The following is an 11,491-nucleotide window of genomic DNA, read 5'->3' as shown; positions in this document are numbered from 1 at the left end:
ATGAAACCCCTGTGCTGACCGGGTGCATCTCTATGTTGGGACTCTGCTTGGGTCCTCAGAGGACCAGGGAGGGGAGCTAAGAGGAGCCAAGCAGCACCAGGAGCCCTTTGAGAGTGCAGAGAATCTCCCCGTCCTACCTCAAGACCCTGCAGGCTGGGAGTGGTGAATGCAGAGCCTCAGGGTTTGCTCCCAGGCTTGGGTACCACCTGCAGCCTGCCCCAGCTGTGATGGGGACAGCTGGTGAGGCCTTCCTGTGAGTGCAGGAGGGAGCAGCACAGTGGAGTCCCCCCGCTGTCCAGGGTGAACATTAACACCCTGAGCTTACCTGACCTGGCGGGCAGCACTAGCACCGGGATGTTTGTCCCTGGATGTCCCTGTGGCCACCCAGGTCTTTTGGGTCCCAGGCTTGGGTCTGAGCTGTGTCCAGGACAGGCAGGAGCTCAGAGGGGAGCACAAGCTGTAGCTGCAGCACAAAGCCTGGCCATGTCAGGGTGCTGTGGGCTGGCACCAGATCAGCCTCCCCAGCCTAGAAGCCCAGGGGCCATCTCCTCCTCCAGCAGAGCTGGGCCAATGTGCCAACTGTTGTGGGTCCCCCTCTCCCCCACTGCCAGGGCAAGGCCAGAGGGGAGTTGGGCTTTGCCAACAGAGGCAGCAGGGAAGCACACTGCGGCCCCCTCTACCTGGGCAATGGTGGGGGTGCTGCCAGGCTCATTCCTTTCCTTTGTGTCTTGTGCCCCCTTGACCGTAGCCTTGCCCAGCAGTCCTGTCTCCTGCTGCTCCTGGGAGAGAAGCTGGACCTGTCAGGTGCCAGAACCCCAGTGCAGGCTCTAGCCAGGGGCAGGTTAGTGCTGTTTATTAAACATCATGTAGTGAATCACCACCAAAATGTCACCATGATTAAAATCCCCTTTTCCTGGGTAAGGAGTGGGAGGCAGAGGAGGTGCCCATACCCCGTTGGGCAGTGGGGGCTCACAGTCCACACCCCTGACCCTGGCATCAGGGATCCTCCTGGCCAGGCTCAGCCTTGGTACTGCCATCTGTCGCCGCAGCGGACTCTACAGCAGGCAGGCTCCTTGTCTCGGCGATCAGGCGCTTGACGCCCACCAGCCACTGGCTCACCTCATTCACGTGGTCCACCATGAGTGAGCGGTGGATCTCGTCAGCTACATCCCAGTGCCGTTGCTGGAGCTCTGCCAGAAAAGGTGAACCCGTCAGTGGTGCGAGCTCAGCCTTCCCCAGGGGCCCTTTCCTGAGGGCCCAGACACAGCCCCCCTCACCTTGCACCAGCAGGCTCATCCTCTTCCTCACCGGGGCCGACAGCTTCCCCTGAGCCCAGGCATCCCCCAGCACCGTCAGCCGCCGCCCGATGTCGTCGCACACTTGTTTCTGGAAGCAGAGATGAGCTGGACGGGGGACCTGCCCCCGCCCCGCCGCAGCTCCGGTGAGCCCCCGGGGCGGGGATGGCTACCCACGGGCGCACCGGAAAGGGGCAGCCCCCGGCGCTGCCGCCGCCGGACGGAGTCAGAGGAAGGTGCCGGGACCTCACCTGCACGGCGGGTCGGCAGGCGGTTAGGGCCTCCCTTAGCGGGGCGAGGACCGCTTCGGCGGGCAGGCCGCACTCCTCCTGCGGGCCGGCGGCGGGGCTGGGCCGGCCGCGCTCCGCCCGCGGCGCGGGACCGAGGGACCCGGAGGGGGGCGGCCCCAGCGCCGAGGGGGGAGGCGGCGGAGCGGGCGCGGCGCTGCCCGGTTCCGGGGGGGCACCTGCAAGGGAAGAGGCGCCAGCGCGGAGCCCCGTCAGCCCGGGTTTGGGGAGAGCTGCGCTGGGCCCCGACCCGCCCGGAGCGGGGCTTTGCGGGTGCTGACCTGGGGGGGCCCCCGCAGGCGGGGGCCGGCGGTTGAGGGGCGTCCGCCTGGCCCCGCTGGCCTGCGCCTGCAGCCCGTAGGAGAACTGGGGGGGGTCGTTCCAGCCACGCTCCTGGTTCCCTGCGGCGGCCAAAGGCACGGTCAGATCCGGCGGGGGGGGGTGGGTGGGATGGGGGTGTCCCTCGGTGTGGTTCCCCCCGCCCGGAACTCCACCCGCGCCCCCTCACCAGGCTTCACGTAGAGCTCCGCCATCCCGCCACGTCACGCCCGTTCCCGCCCCTTCCGCCCGGTAGGGGGGGGCGGGGCGGGAAGGGGCGGGGCTTCCCGTCGCCCCGCCCCGCCGGGGCCGGGGGCCGAGCCGGGGGCAGGGGACCGTGGCCGGGGTGTTGGGCCGCGGGCCCCTGCCCCTAACCCGGCCCCCGGCCCCGGCCCGCTATGGGGTGTGGAGGAGGGCTCGCCTGAGGCGGAAGGCCTCCAGGAAGGAGAAGAGGCCTCGCTTGCGGGCACCGGCCCCCGCCGGGCCTCCGCTGCCCCCGCTGGCCTTGGTCACCCTGCTGGCCGCGTCCCCCGAGGCTGCCGGGCCGGGCCGGTCCCGGCCTGTCGCATCCTTCGGCTTAGTCCCCGGTGCAGCAGCCACTAGGCACTTCTGGTACTGCACCTGCGGGGAGAGGAGGGACAGGGAGTGGCCATGGGGTGGGACATGACTTGGCACCGCCATGGGGGTCACGCACACAGTGTGGCTGTGGGGTGGAACACAACACTGTGGCCATGGGGTCACATGCAACGTGGTGTAGCCATGGGGTGGGACACAACATGGCATCGCCATAGTCAGACACAACACGGCATGCCTGTGAGGTCACACGTAAGATGGCATCACCACAGGCTGGGACACAAGACAGCGTTGCCATGGGGTTAGGCACTACACGGCATCACCATAGGGCTGGACGCAAACAAACACAGCACAGCTATGGGTTGGACATGGTCCTGTGCAGCCCCTGCTGCCCTCCCCAGGGCTGAGTGTCCCACCCCAGCCCAAGCCCTTGCCTCTTCCCTCGGGTGTCCCCAGGGGGCTGAGAAGCTGGGGGGATCAGGGGACATGCCGTCCTTCCTGCTTACCATGCAGGCTGCCTGCACTGCCTCCGAGACAGTGCCAGCGTCCGGCTCGCACCAGAAGGCCGCACACTGGAAGCGTCGCCCCATGTCCACAATGAGTGCAAAGGTGTGGGCGTCCCGGCCCACTCCCAGGAAGGTCACATATCGCACCTGGCACTCCCAGATGTGTGCTGCATCCTCATCCTCCTGCAGGGATCCCGTGGGCCCATCCACCCCTGGCCACAGTGCGGGCAGCCCTGCCACCCCCACCAGGTCCCCTCTGCCAGCAGGCCAGGCCACCCATGGGGGTCTCCTGTGCCACCCCGGTGGCAGCAGGGTGCCCACTTCAGCCAGAGCTCCCTTTCCCCCCTCCCCACCTGCACAGGGTGCACCCTCATGGCCGTGTCAGACACGTGGATGAGGGAGGGTGTCCAGTGCTCCCGCCTGTTGCCCCTCGTCAGCTTCTCAATGGCCTCATTCAGCACATCCATCCCTGGGGAGTGGGAGACCCTATACCATCAGCCCCTGCCCCAGCTGCGGGTGCAGCGCAGGCAGGGGGCTGTCAGCCAGCCCTATGGCAGGGAGGGCCTTGGTTGTACCCCCACTGCAGCAGGGCAAGCAGCGCTTACCCATGGCCCTGGGCACAGGCAGGCTGCCGATGTACAGCGCCTCGTAGGTCTGCATCGACTGCCTCACTGCCTCCAGGATATCCACTGCCAGGACAGCAGAGGTGGGAGGGCCCCCGGAGAGACCCCCCCAACTCTCCCTGATCCCCAAGGACTCTGAGGACACAGCTGGGCAGGCCAAAGGGCTCTGGCCGCTGAGCATCCCACTGCCCAAGCACTGAGGGAATGGTACCTTGCAGCGTCAGGTCTTCAGTGGAGATGGACTCCAGCGTGGTGGCACATGGTGGCCCACTGCTCGCTACGGCTCGCTCAGCCACGATCTGCAAGAGACAGGGGTCCTGGTGCCTCCCCTCACCCCTGCAACCCCCCAGGCCATGCCCACACCCACTGAGTCCCCTGGATCCCACCTTGGAGCACATCTCGTGCAGGGCCTTGGCGATACCTTTGGCAGGCACGTTGCAGTGGAAGACGTGACACTTGAGGACACAGGTGTCTTTGTCACTGGCCACAAAGGCAAAGTCTCTGCAAGGCCACGAGCAACCCAGTGAGACCCCAGTAGAGGCAGACCCCTCCCCATGCTGCCCCCGCCAGCCCTGTTGCCCTCCTACCTGTCCCTGCAGCCGTGGCAGCAGTCAGGGAGAGAGGAGAGGGGACAGGTTACTGCTGGGTGCCTTTCCCCCTCAGCGGGCAGAGCTGGCCCCCAGCTCTGCCGCAGCCCCCAGCACCTGCCGTTGTTGCAGCCAACCCCCCAGACGCGGATGTTGAGGATGGGCTGGCAGTGGATGAGGCTGTGGTCGAGGGGGTCCATCAGGCTCATGGTGTCCTTCTTCAAGATCATCACCAGGTCCTGGCCCTGCAGAGGGTCAGAAGCTCCCTCAGCCTGGCAGACAGCCTGGATGTCCCCAGGACCCAGCCCATGTGTAGGGACACATCCCACCCACCCACCCCAGCCTAGTCAGCCCCAAGCGTGGGGACAACCCTGTCCCCCCTCCCCCCACCCCAAGTACCGTTCCCATGTGTGGGAACAGCCCAGCCAGGCACCCCTGGCACTGTTCCCATGGGACAGCCCTGTCAGACCCACCTGCCCCACACTTGGGACCAGTGCATGAATGCCCAATGTGGAGAGAGTTGATTCTGCCACTGGCACTGGTCCCTGCTGCCCCCATTCCCTCCCCACACACACCCCACCCCACCCCCCACCCCCCCCCCCCCAGTCCCTATCAGTGGGGACAAGCTAGCCTCAGCAGCAGTGGCCCCAGGGTGGGACCCTGCCTGCCTGTCCCAGGCTCTCACCTCGCCCCGGTTCTTCACAGAGCCCTTGTTGTTGGAGAGCTGCTGGATGCAGTTGTTGACAGCAATGCTGCTCTTTCCAGGTGCCAGGTCCTCCTCGGGGATCTCCACCCAGCCCAGCGAGCGCACAGCAAAGCACTGAGCAGAGACACATGGGTCTTCAATGCCTGGCCAGCACAGTCACCCGCATCCTGTACCCCTCACTGTGCCAGCACGGTCACCCTTGCTCTTGTTTCCATCCCTGTCCCTGCCAGCTGCTGCCTGCCCCCTCCTCTGCCAGCCCCAGCCCACAGTGTGTGGTACCTTGGAGCCAGGATCTGTGCTGTGCTGGAAGTCATCTCCGTGCCAGGGCAGCGAGGTCCTGCAGAGGAACGGGATGGTGAGGGGATGGCTCCCATTAGGCAGCACAAAGCTGGGGCACCCAGAGAAGCATCAGGATACCCTGGCACCAGCAGGCCACCCCACCTCCCCCAATGGCCACCAGCTGGGAAGCCTTCCATGGAGGTGACTAACGTGGTCCTGCTGGCTCCATTGTGCAGGGCTGCTGTGGTGGGGTGACACAATCGTGCCCCACAAGCCAGCAGAGCATGTGGGCAGCCCTACCTCAGTGACAGCGAAGCCATGGGGCTGGGAATGGGCCTGTCCTTTGCTGAGTGCTTTATCCTGGGGGCCTGGCAGTCCTGGGAGAGAAGAGAGAAAGAGCAAGAGAGACTGTCAGGAAGCACCAGGTAGCAGCCCTCCCTTCCAGGACAGCAGCACCTCAGCTTGTGAGCATTCCATGTAACCAGGATGAGGCCAACATGGGGCACGCTGGAGCCTTTCAAGAGGCTTAACTCTGGCCAGGAATGGACAGAGCAGGACTTCGGGGTGACAGAGACAGGCCTGCTCCAAGCAGCGATGCCCAAAGGGTCCTTCAGCAGGGTCCTGCCAGGAGGTAGGATCCAACACCAGCCCTCACCACCCTGCCCCCATCCCCTACCATTCCTTGGAGTGTCTCCTCTCCATCAGCCTCCAGGCGCCCTCCTGGGCTGGTGGTGTGTGCAGGGTGCTGCCACTGCGTTGCGCCAGTTGGCACATGCCAGTAGTAGGTGCCCAGAGAGTCTCGGATTTTCCTCCAGCCTGGGGGAAGGTCGGGATCTGTCTCCAGGCTCTGATCGCTCCAGAGGTTGTCTGTGCAGAGGAAGAGTGTGAAGCAAGGGAATGGGGGGAAATGGGGGATGGACAGACCCCCAGCTGCAGGGTGCCCTGTGAAGTGACCAACTTCACCCAGCAGTGAAAGGGTCCTGCAGTGGCCTCTGGGTGCACAGCTGGACACAGGGCCCAGGAGAGAAGCATGGAGAGGGAAGGCTTGGCATGACGCCAGAGAGGATGCAGTAGAGGCAGACCCCAGGTGAGTGCTCGGTGCAGGCAGCAAATCACTGGCACCTGGAGGGATGGGATGACCCTGGCAGGGGCACAGGCACCCTGCAGAGGTGCCCAGGCAGGCCCTGGGGCTGCCAGCCCAGAGCTCTCCCTGCCATCATGCGGTCCCCAGCCCTCTGCCAACAGTCCATGGTACCCAAGACTGGCTTCTTCCCAGCTTGGTCGGGGAAAGGGGTTGGGGACACAACACTGGGGTCTGGGAGGAGGAAAGCGTCCTTGGAGGGTTTCAGCTAGGTGGGGTAGATTAACCCCCTCCTCCCTGCACCACAAGCCCTGGAGGTTACGGAAACGAGCCGTTGGTGCAGCACAGCAGTGAGCTCCCCTGGGAATGCAGCCGGAAATCCGCAGGGCCCGGGCGCTGCGCGGTGCTTGCCCCGCTCCGCCCCCGGCGCCCCGCGGAACCCCCGACCCGCGGGAGAGGAATGGGGGAGGCGGTGCCCCCCGCGACCTTGGGAGGGGCGGGGAGGCCGCGCGGGCCGCGCCGGGCGCCCCCAGCTCAATCCCCGCGGGGCCAATTCAGCACCGCGGACAGCGCCAGGGCGCGGCAGCCGCTCCCGCCCCTGGGCACAGGCCCCGCGCCCCGGCCCCGCACCACGCCCCGGCCCCGGTCCAGCGCCCCGACCCCCCAACCCCGGCCCCACAGTCCCGGATCCTCCAGCAGCGCCCCCGCTCCCCCCGCCCCAGCCTCGGCCCCCGCTGACCGTCGCAGTTGACGAGGACGATGGCCAGCATGTAGTCCTTGCCCAGCATGGCCCCGGCGCCCGCCCCGGCGCGGCCCGCCGCCTCCCCAGGCCCGGACCCAGCGGCGGCTGCGGCGGCAGGGGAGGGGCGGGAGGGGCGGGACCGGGCGGGACTGCCCGGACGCGGGAAGGACCGAGGAGGAGGCGGGAAGGGGGTGTTAGCCGGGGCCTCAGGGCGCGGGAGGGGATGTTTCGGGTGTGTTCGGAAAGGGAAGGGGGGGGGGGGGTGCCCGGCGTGGTTACCAGAGTCCAGAGGGGCAGTGAGGTCCTTCGGGTGTTTCAGTGCAGAAAATGGGACTGGAGTGGGAAAGGGGCATTTTGAGGCAAGAAAGGAGGTTTCTGAGTGCAGTAGCGGGTCCAGCCCCGTGTGCCATTAGGTTCTTTCCCTTCCATGCACCCTTAGGTTTCCTCCATTTCCCCACAGATCACCCTTATTCCTCTCCATCCACTCTTCTTCCATGTTCATTCTTTTCCATGCATGTCAGGTCCTCCCATTTCCATCTGCTAACCTCTGCTGTCCAACCTCCCCCAGTCAGTATTGAAGACACCTAAATGTGTATGCTGATCGTCTTCCCCTTCTCACCAGAGGCCAAGAGCTTTGCATCTCCAGTTTGAGACGTTTTCCATGCCACCCTGAGCTGACAGTCCTGGTTGATGCTCAATTCCAGGGAAAGAAGCTCTGGAGACATTTGCAGTACACCTCAATTCCTCCATGAAGCCCCTTGTATGCTGCTAGGGACAAAGTCCTTCCAAGCTACAGGTGCATAATGACATATTCCAAAATGGTTTGATATCTGTGGTATATGTCCAGACACTCCATCATGGTCTCTTAACTCTTCCTTCTTCAGAGCCAGAAGCTAGTAGTCTTGCACATAGTCTATGTCCTTGAGAACCTCCCATGCCACCTCAGGTGCCCTGCTTCTTTCCATGCACAGCTGTCCACAGAGCTTGCAGGTTTTGGAAGTGCAAAATGATTTTTCAATGCCTGTCTCCTTGCTTTCAGTGAGGCATTGCCTCTTTGCTCAGCCTCATTCATGTTTTCTGTGGGCTAGCATGCCCCTAATTTTGTGAGACACCCTCCCCTCCTACCCCCATTTTAACCTTGCTCACACCTGCTGGCCTAAGGAAGGCACCAGCTGCATAATCCAACTTTGTAGTCATCCACAGTCCTTTCTGTATCTTCAGTTGGCACTTGCTTTTTTGGCTACATGTGAATTCTTCTGCGTCTGTCCAGAGCTAGGGGGATTTCTGAGTCCCCATTCAAACACTGTGTCCTTGAGATCTGTTTTGCCCAACCCTAACGTAACCCAACCCATCCCAACAGAGCAGGAGCAAGGGAAGCTAGTGGCTCCCTGCATTCAGATGTGTCTGAGGCGATGGGAGTCGGTGGGGGGAGGAAGGGTCACACACTTTACTTGATCTCTGCTTTGCCCAGACCAGGTGATGCTGCTTCTTTTTCCAGTGCCCAGGAGTGAGGTCACCCCTAACAGGGACAAGCTTACAGTGCCTTGTAAGATGACCATGGTATCCTTTGCTGCACACACCTCCTTGTCCTTAGTTAAATATGCATTTCACTTCCAAAAACTGAACCTGTCTGATCAGATGGGAGGCAGCAACTCTGACACAAACTGTTTCCACTCCTCTACCTGCTCAGCAAAGCCCACCAAGGTGACTTACTGAAGGCAACTTTCTCTCTCCTGGAAATGTCATGAAGCCTCAGGGCAATGATGGCCTGTAGTGGGATGCAGGGGTGGGGGGGAGAGATGGTGCATTTGGGGATGGTGCACAGCACAACCTAGGGATTGTATGAAACTTCATATGGGATGTTTAGGGGAATAGATGTAGGGAAGGATGAGGGGAGGACCAAGCACTGTAAAACAGGAAGAAAAGGGTTCAGTGGCATGTAAGCAGTGCCAGGTATGCTTGCCTGCCTGAGCATCTCATTTCATCACTGCAGTCTGTCCTATACACTTATTAAATTGTATTTCCAATATTAAATCATATTGGTGCAACTGTTCTCCCCATTCCAAGCCTGTGCTTTTAACCAGCTGGTGAAACTCAGACTGGACCAGCTGCTGAGTAGCTGATGGCCAGTATGGCAAAGCCATGTAGGGTCTGAGGGACCTGAGGGCCTGGGAGCTGGCCACGAAAGACCCATGCTCAGAGTCTAAGTGTGCACGGCACACATGCGTGGGTGGTTGGCCATCTCCCAGGTGGACCAGCCAGTGCATGGGACAGGCAAGAAGACCCTGGGCAAGGCTTCCCCAGGTGTTTCTCTGCAGAACCAGAGATGGGCCATGCCCTGGTTCCTACAGTTCACCAGATTCAGCAACCTCTAAGGTGAAGCCCCTTCAAACCATGGCTTAAATCGATAGCCTGCTGCCTGAGTCAATCGCTGTGTCCTGATTTTTTTTAATACCTGTGGGTAAGCCTACAATTGGAATCTCCATTTTAGAGGTCTGTACAAACAATACACCTCAGCGCACCTCAACACACAACACGCCACAACACACAACATGTGTGGCCACCAGTAAGGTCCCTGTGGCTATCCGTGGGTCTCTGCAGCCACCCGTGGTCCCTGCGGCCACCAGTGAGGTCTCCGTGGCAAGCTTTGGGCCCCCATGGCCACCAACAAGGTCCCTGTGGCCACCAGCAAGGTTCCAGGGGCCACAAGCGAGGTCCCCTGGCCACCAGTAAGGTACCTGCAGTACCGGGGTTTGCGCTGTACTGCGCATGCGCTCCCCCCCAGAGTACGGGCTTCTGCTCGCAAGGACACGGCAGCGACCGCGGTAACACCGTGTACTGGGGCACTGGTCGTCCCAGTTCAAGCCTTTTGGACCAAAAGCCAGCACTGCAGCTGGTGAGACATCTCCTGCCCCCTCAGCCGCGCCTCTCCGCCCTCTCCTCCCGACCGCCCCGGCCCCGCCCCTCCCAAGCCCCGCCTCCCGAGCCGCCTCGGTCTCCCACCCCCCAACCCGGGTGTCTTCACCATGGCAACCGCTCCCGGGCGGATGGGCAGGAGGGTGGGCCAAACACAGCGCGGACACCGCGCTCCGATTGGTCGGACGCTCGCAGGGGTGGGACGCGGGGGGGATTAACGGCGCGACGGGCCAATGGAGCGGGGCTTCCCAAGGACAGGGGCGGGCGCCGGACCTTGACCAAATGGGCGGGCCGAGGCGCTCCGGAATCGGAGGGCGCCGGGGGAAGATGGCGGACAGCATGAAATCGCTGCTGCGCGGCCCGGCCCGAGTGGAAAGCACGGCCTGGCGGGCGGCTGCTTAGCTGGGTCAGGCCTGCGGTGCCGCCGCGAGCACGTCGTGAGGCAGCTGGACTGCCTCGAGGTGAGCGGGGGGGCGGTGGCGGGGAACACGGCCGGCAGCTGCGGGGGGACCTGCTGGGGCTCCGAAGGGAGACGGCGGAAGGGGGAGGGGGGGCCCTGTGTGGGGCCGGGGGAAAGGGGGAGCTGAGGGGAGTGTTGTAGGGTCGGAGGGTGGTGGCTGGGCCCGGCTCCTCGCGGGCTCCCTTCGGCCTGGGGGCTTTGGGGTGCGGAGAAACAAAGCCCGAAACGGCGATAAGAAAGCGGTGCCCGGGCCGGTCCCCCTGCAGTTGCCCAGCGCTCCCCGAAACTGCCTGTAGGGCCTTGGGGATGCTGGGCTGTGGGGTGGTAGCGCTCCCCCCGCCCCTCGGCATGGCCCGGGGAGGCTGCAGAGGGAGTGGGGAAGCAGAGGGGGTGAGCTACTTTGGGGCCCGAGACGGAGACCAGGTCAACAGGCTCGTGTGGCTGGTTTTGGGGCTCAGAAAAAGAGGGAGTGGTGTGGCTTTGGGCTCAGGAGCAGGGGTGAAGTCTGGTGTTTTGGGGACTTGAGCAGAGGCTCAGGAGCTGGGTTTTGGGGTTCAGAAAGGGGCACTAAGTGAGCTGGTTTGGGGGCCAAGAGCAGAAGCCATTTTGGCTGGTTTTGCAGACGGCAGGAGGGTGTTGGGGGCCGTGGGGGAAAGCAGGGGCTGGGCGGGGTGCGGGGAGGCTCCCCGGAGATGGAGGGTCTGGTCACATCGGACCCCAAAATTCAGGAGGCCAGCACGCACCCGCCTGAACTTGACATCTGAGGTGGTCTGTGGGGGGAAAACACGCACGACCCCTTTGAGTCCAGCTCTTCTCTGTGCACTGCTTAGGATGGTTATTAAGTAATTAGTCATACAAACCAGTTAATGTTTATACCATGTACATCTGTGATGTTTAATCGTAAGCCTCGAGATCTGATGGTGATTGATTGATGCTCTGGTCGAAAGCCCAGACCGTTGCAAACAGCCGGAGCTTGCGGAGAGAAGGAGCTGAAATGGACTGGTGCGGAGCGGGGGCTTGTGTTAGCCAGAGCTGCGGCAAGCAGGAGATGCAGCGAGATGGAGTGCCTGCTGCCTGGAGCGTGCGTTAGCTGGAGGCAAGGCTGTAGGCAGTAGTAG

At 63.1% G+C, this 11,491-nt stretch overlaps 2 protein-coding genes across 2 annotated transcripts; both read right to left on the bottom strand.

Annotated features, from left to right (window-relative positions):
• Positions 1 to 838: 838 nt before the first annotated feature.
• On the bottom strand, positions 839 to 2,115 carry SRA1 (steroid receptor RNA activator 1). Its single transcript, XM_074155689.1, has 5 exons — positions 2,091 to 2,115; positions 1,864 to 1,983; positions 1,547 to 1,761; positions 1,278 to 1,386; positions 839 to 1,190 (listed from the first exon to the last, which is right to left on the bottom strand). Exons 1-5 carry the CDS (start codon positions 2,113 to 2,115, stop codon positions 997 to 999), a joined length of 663 nt encoding a protein of 220 aa, XP_074011790.1. The 3' UTR covers positions 839 to 996.
• Positions 2,116 to 2,296: 181 nt separating this feature from the next.
• On the bottom strand, positions 2,297 to 7,043 carry APBB3 (amyloid beta precursor protein binding family B member 3). Its single transcript, XM_074155915.1, is given in 14 exon segments — positions 2,297 to 2,521; positions 2,980 to 3,235; positions 3,278 to 3,315; positions 3,318 to 3,448; positions 3,585 to 3,668; positions 3,814 to 3,901; positions 3,989 to 4,103; positions 4,190 to 4,195; positions 4,307 to 4,434; positions 4,875 to 5,009; positions 5,175 to 5,232; positions 5,475 to 5,551; positions 5,851 to 6,041; positions 6,995 to 7,043. Coding segments are annotated over 14 exon segments (1,581 nt in total).
• Positions 7,044 to 11,491: the final 4,448 nt, after the last annotated feature.

The sequence above is a fragment of the Numenius arquata genome, chromosome 11, assembly GCF_964106895.1.
Source record: "Numenius arquata chromosome 11, bNumArq3.hap1.1, whole genome shotgun sequence".
Lineage (NCBI taxonomy): Eukaryota > Metazoa > Chordata > Aves > Charadriiformes > Scolopacidae > Numenius > Numenius arquata.
This window is presented reverse-complemented; position numbering and strand designations above follow the sequence as displayed.

What these genes read in the sequence shown, in the direction of transcription:
- SRA1 (XM_074155689.1), bottom strand. Translation starts at nt 2,115, where the DNA reads ATGGCGGAGCTCTACGTGAAGCCTG. An exon ending in GGAGCTCTACGTGAAGCCTG is followed by an intron (nt 1,984 to 2,090) that starts GTGAGGGGGCGC and finishes TGGCCGCCGCAG; the next exon opens with GGAACCAGGAGCGTGGCTGG. An exon ending in GCCTGCGGGGGCCCCCCCAG is followed by an intron (nt 1,762 to 1,863) that starts GTCAGCACCCGC and finishes CTTCCCTTGCAG; the next exon opens with GTGCCCCCCCGGAACCGGGC.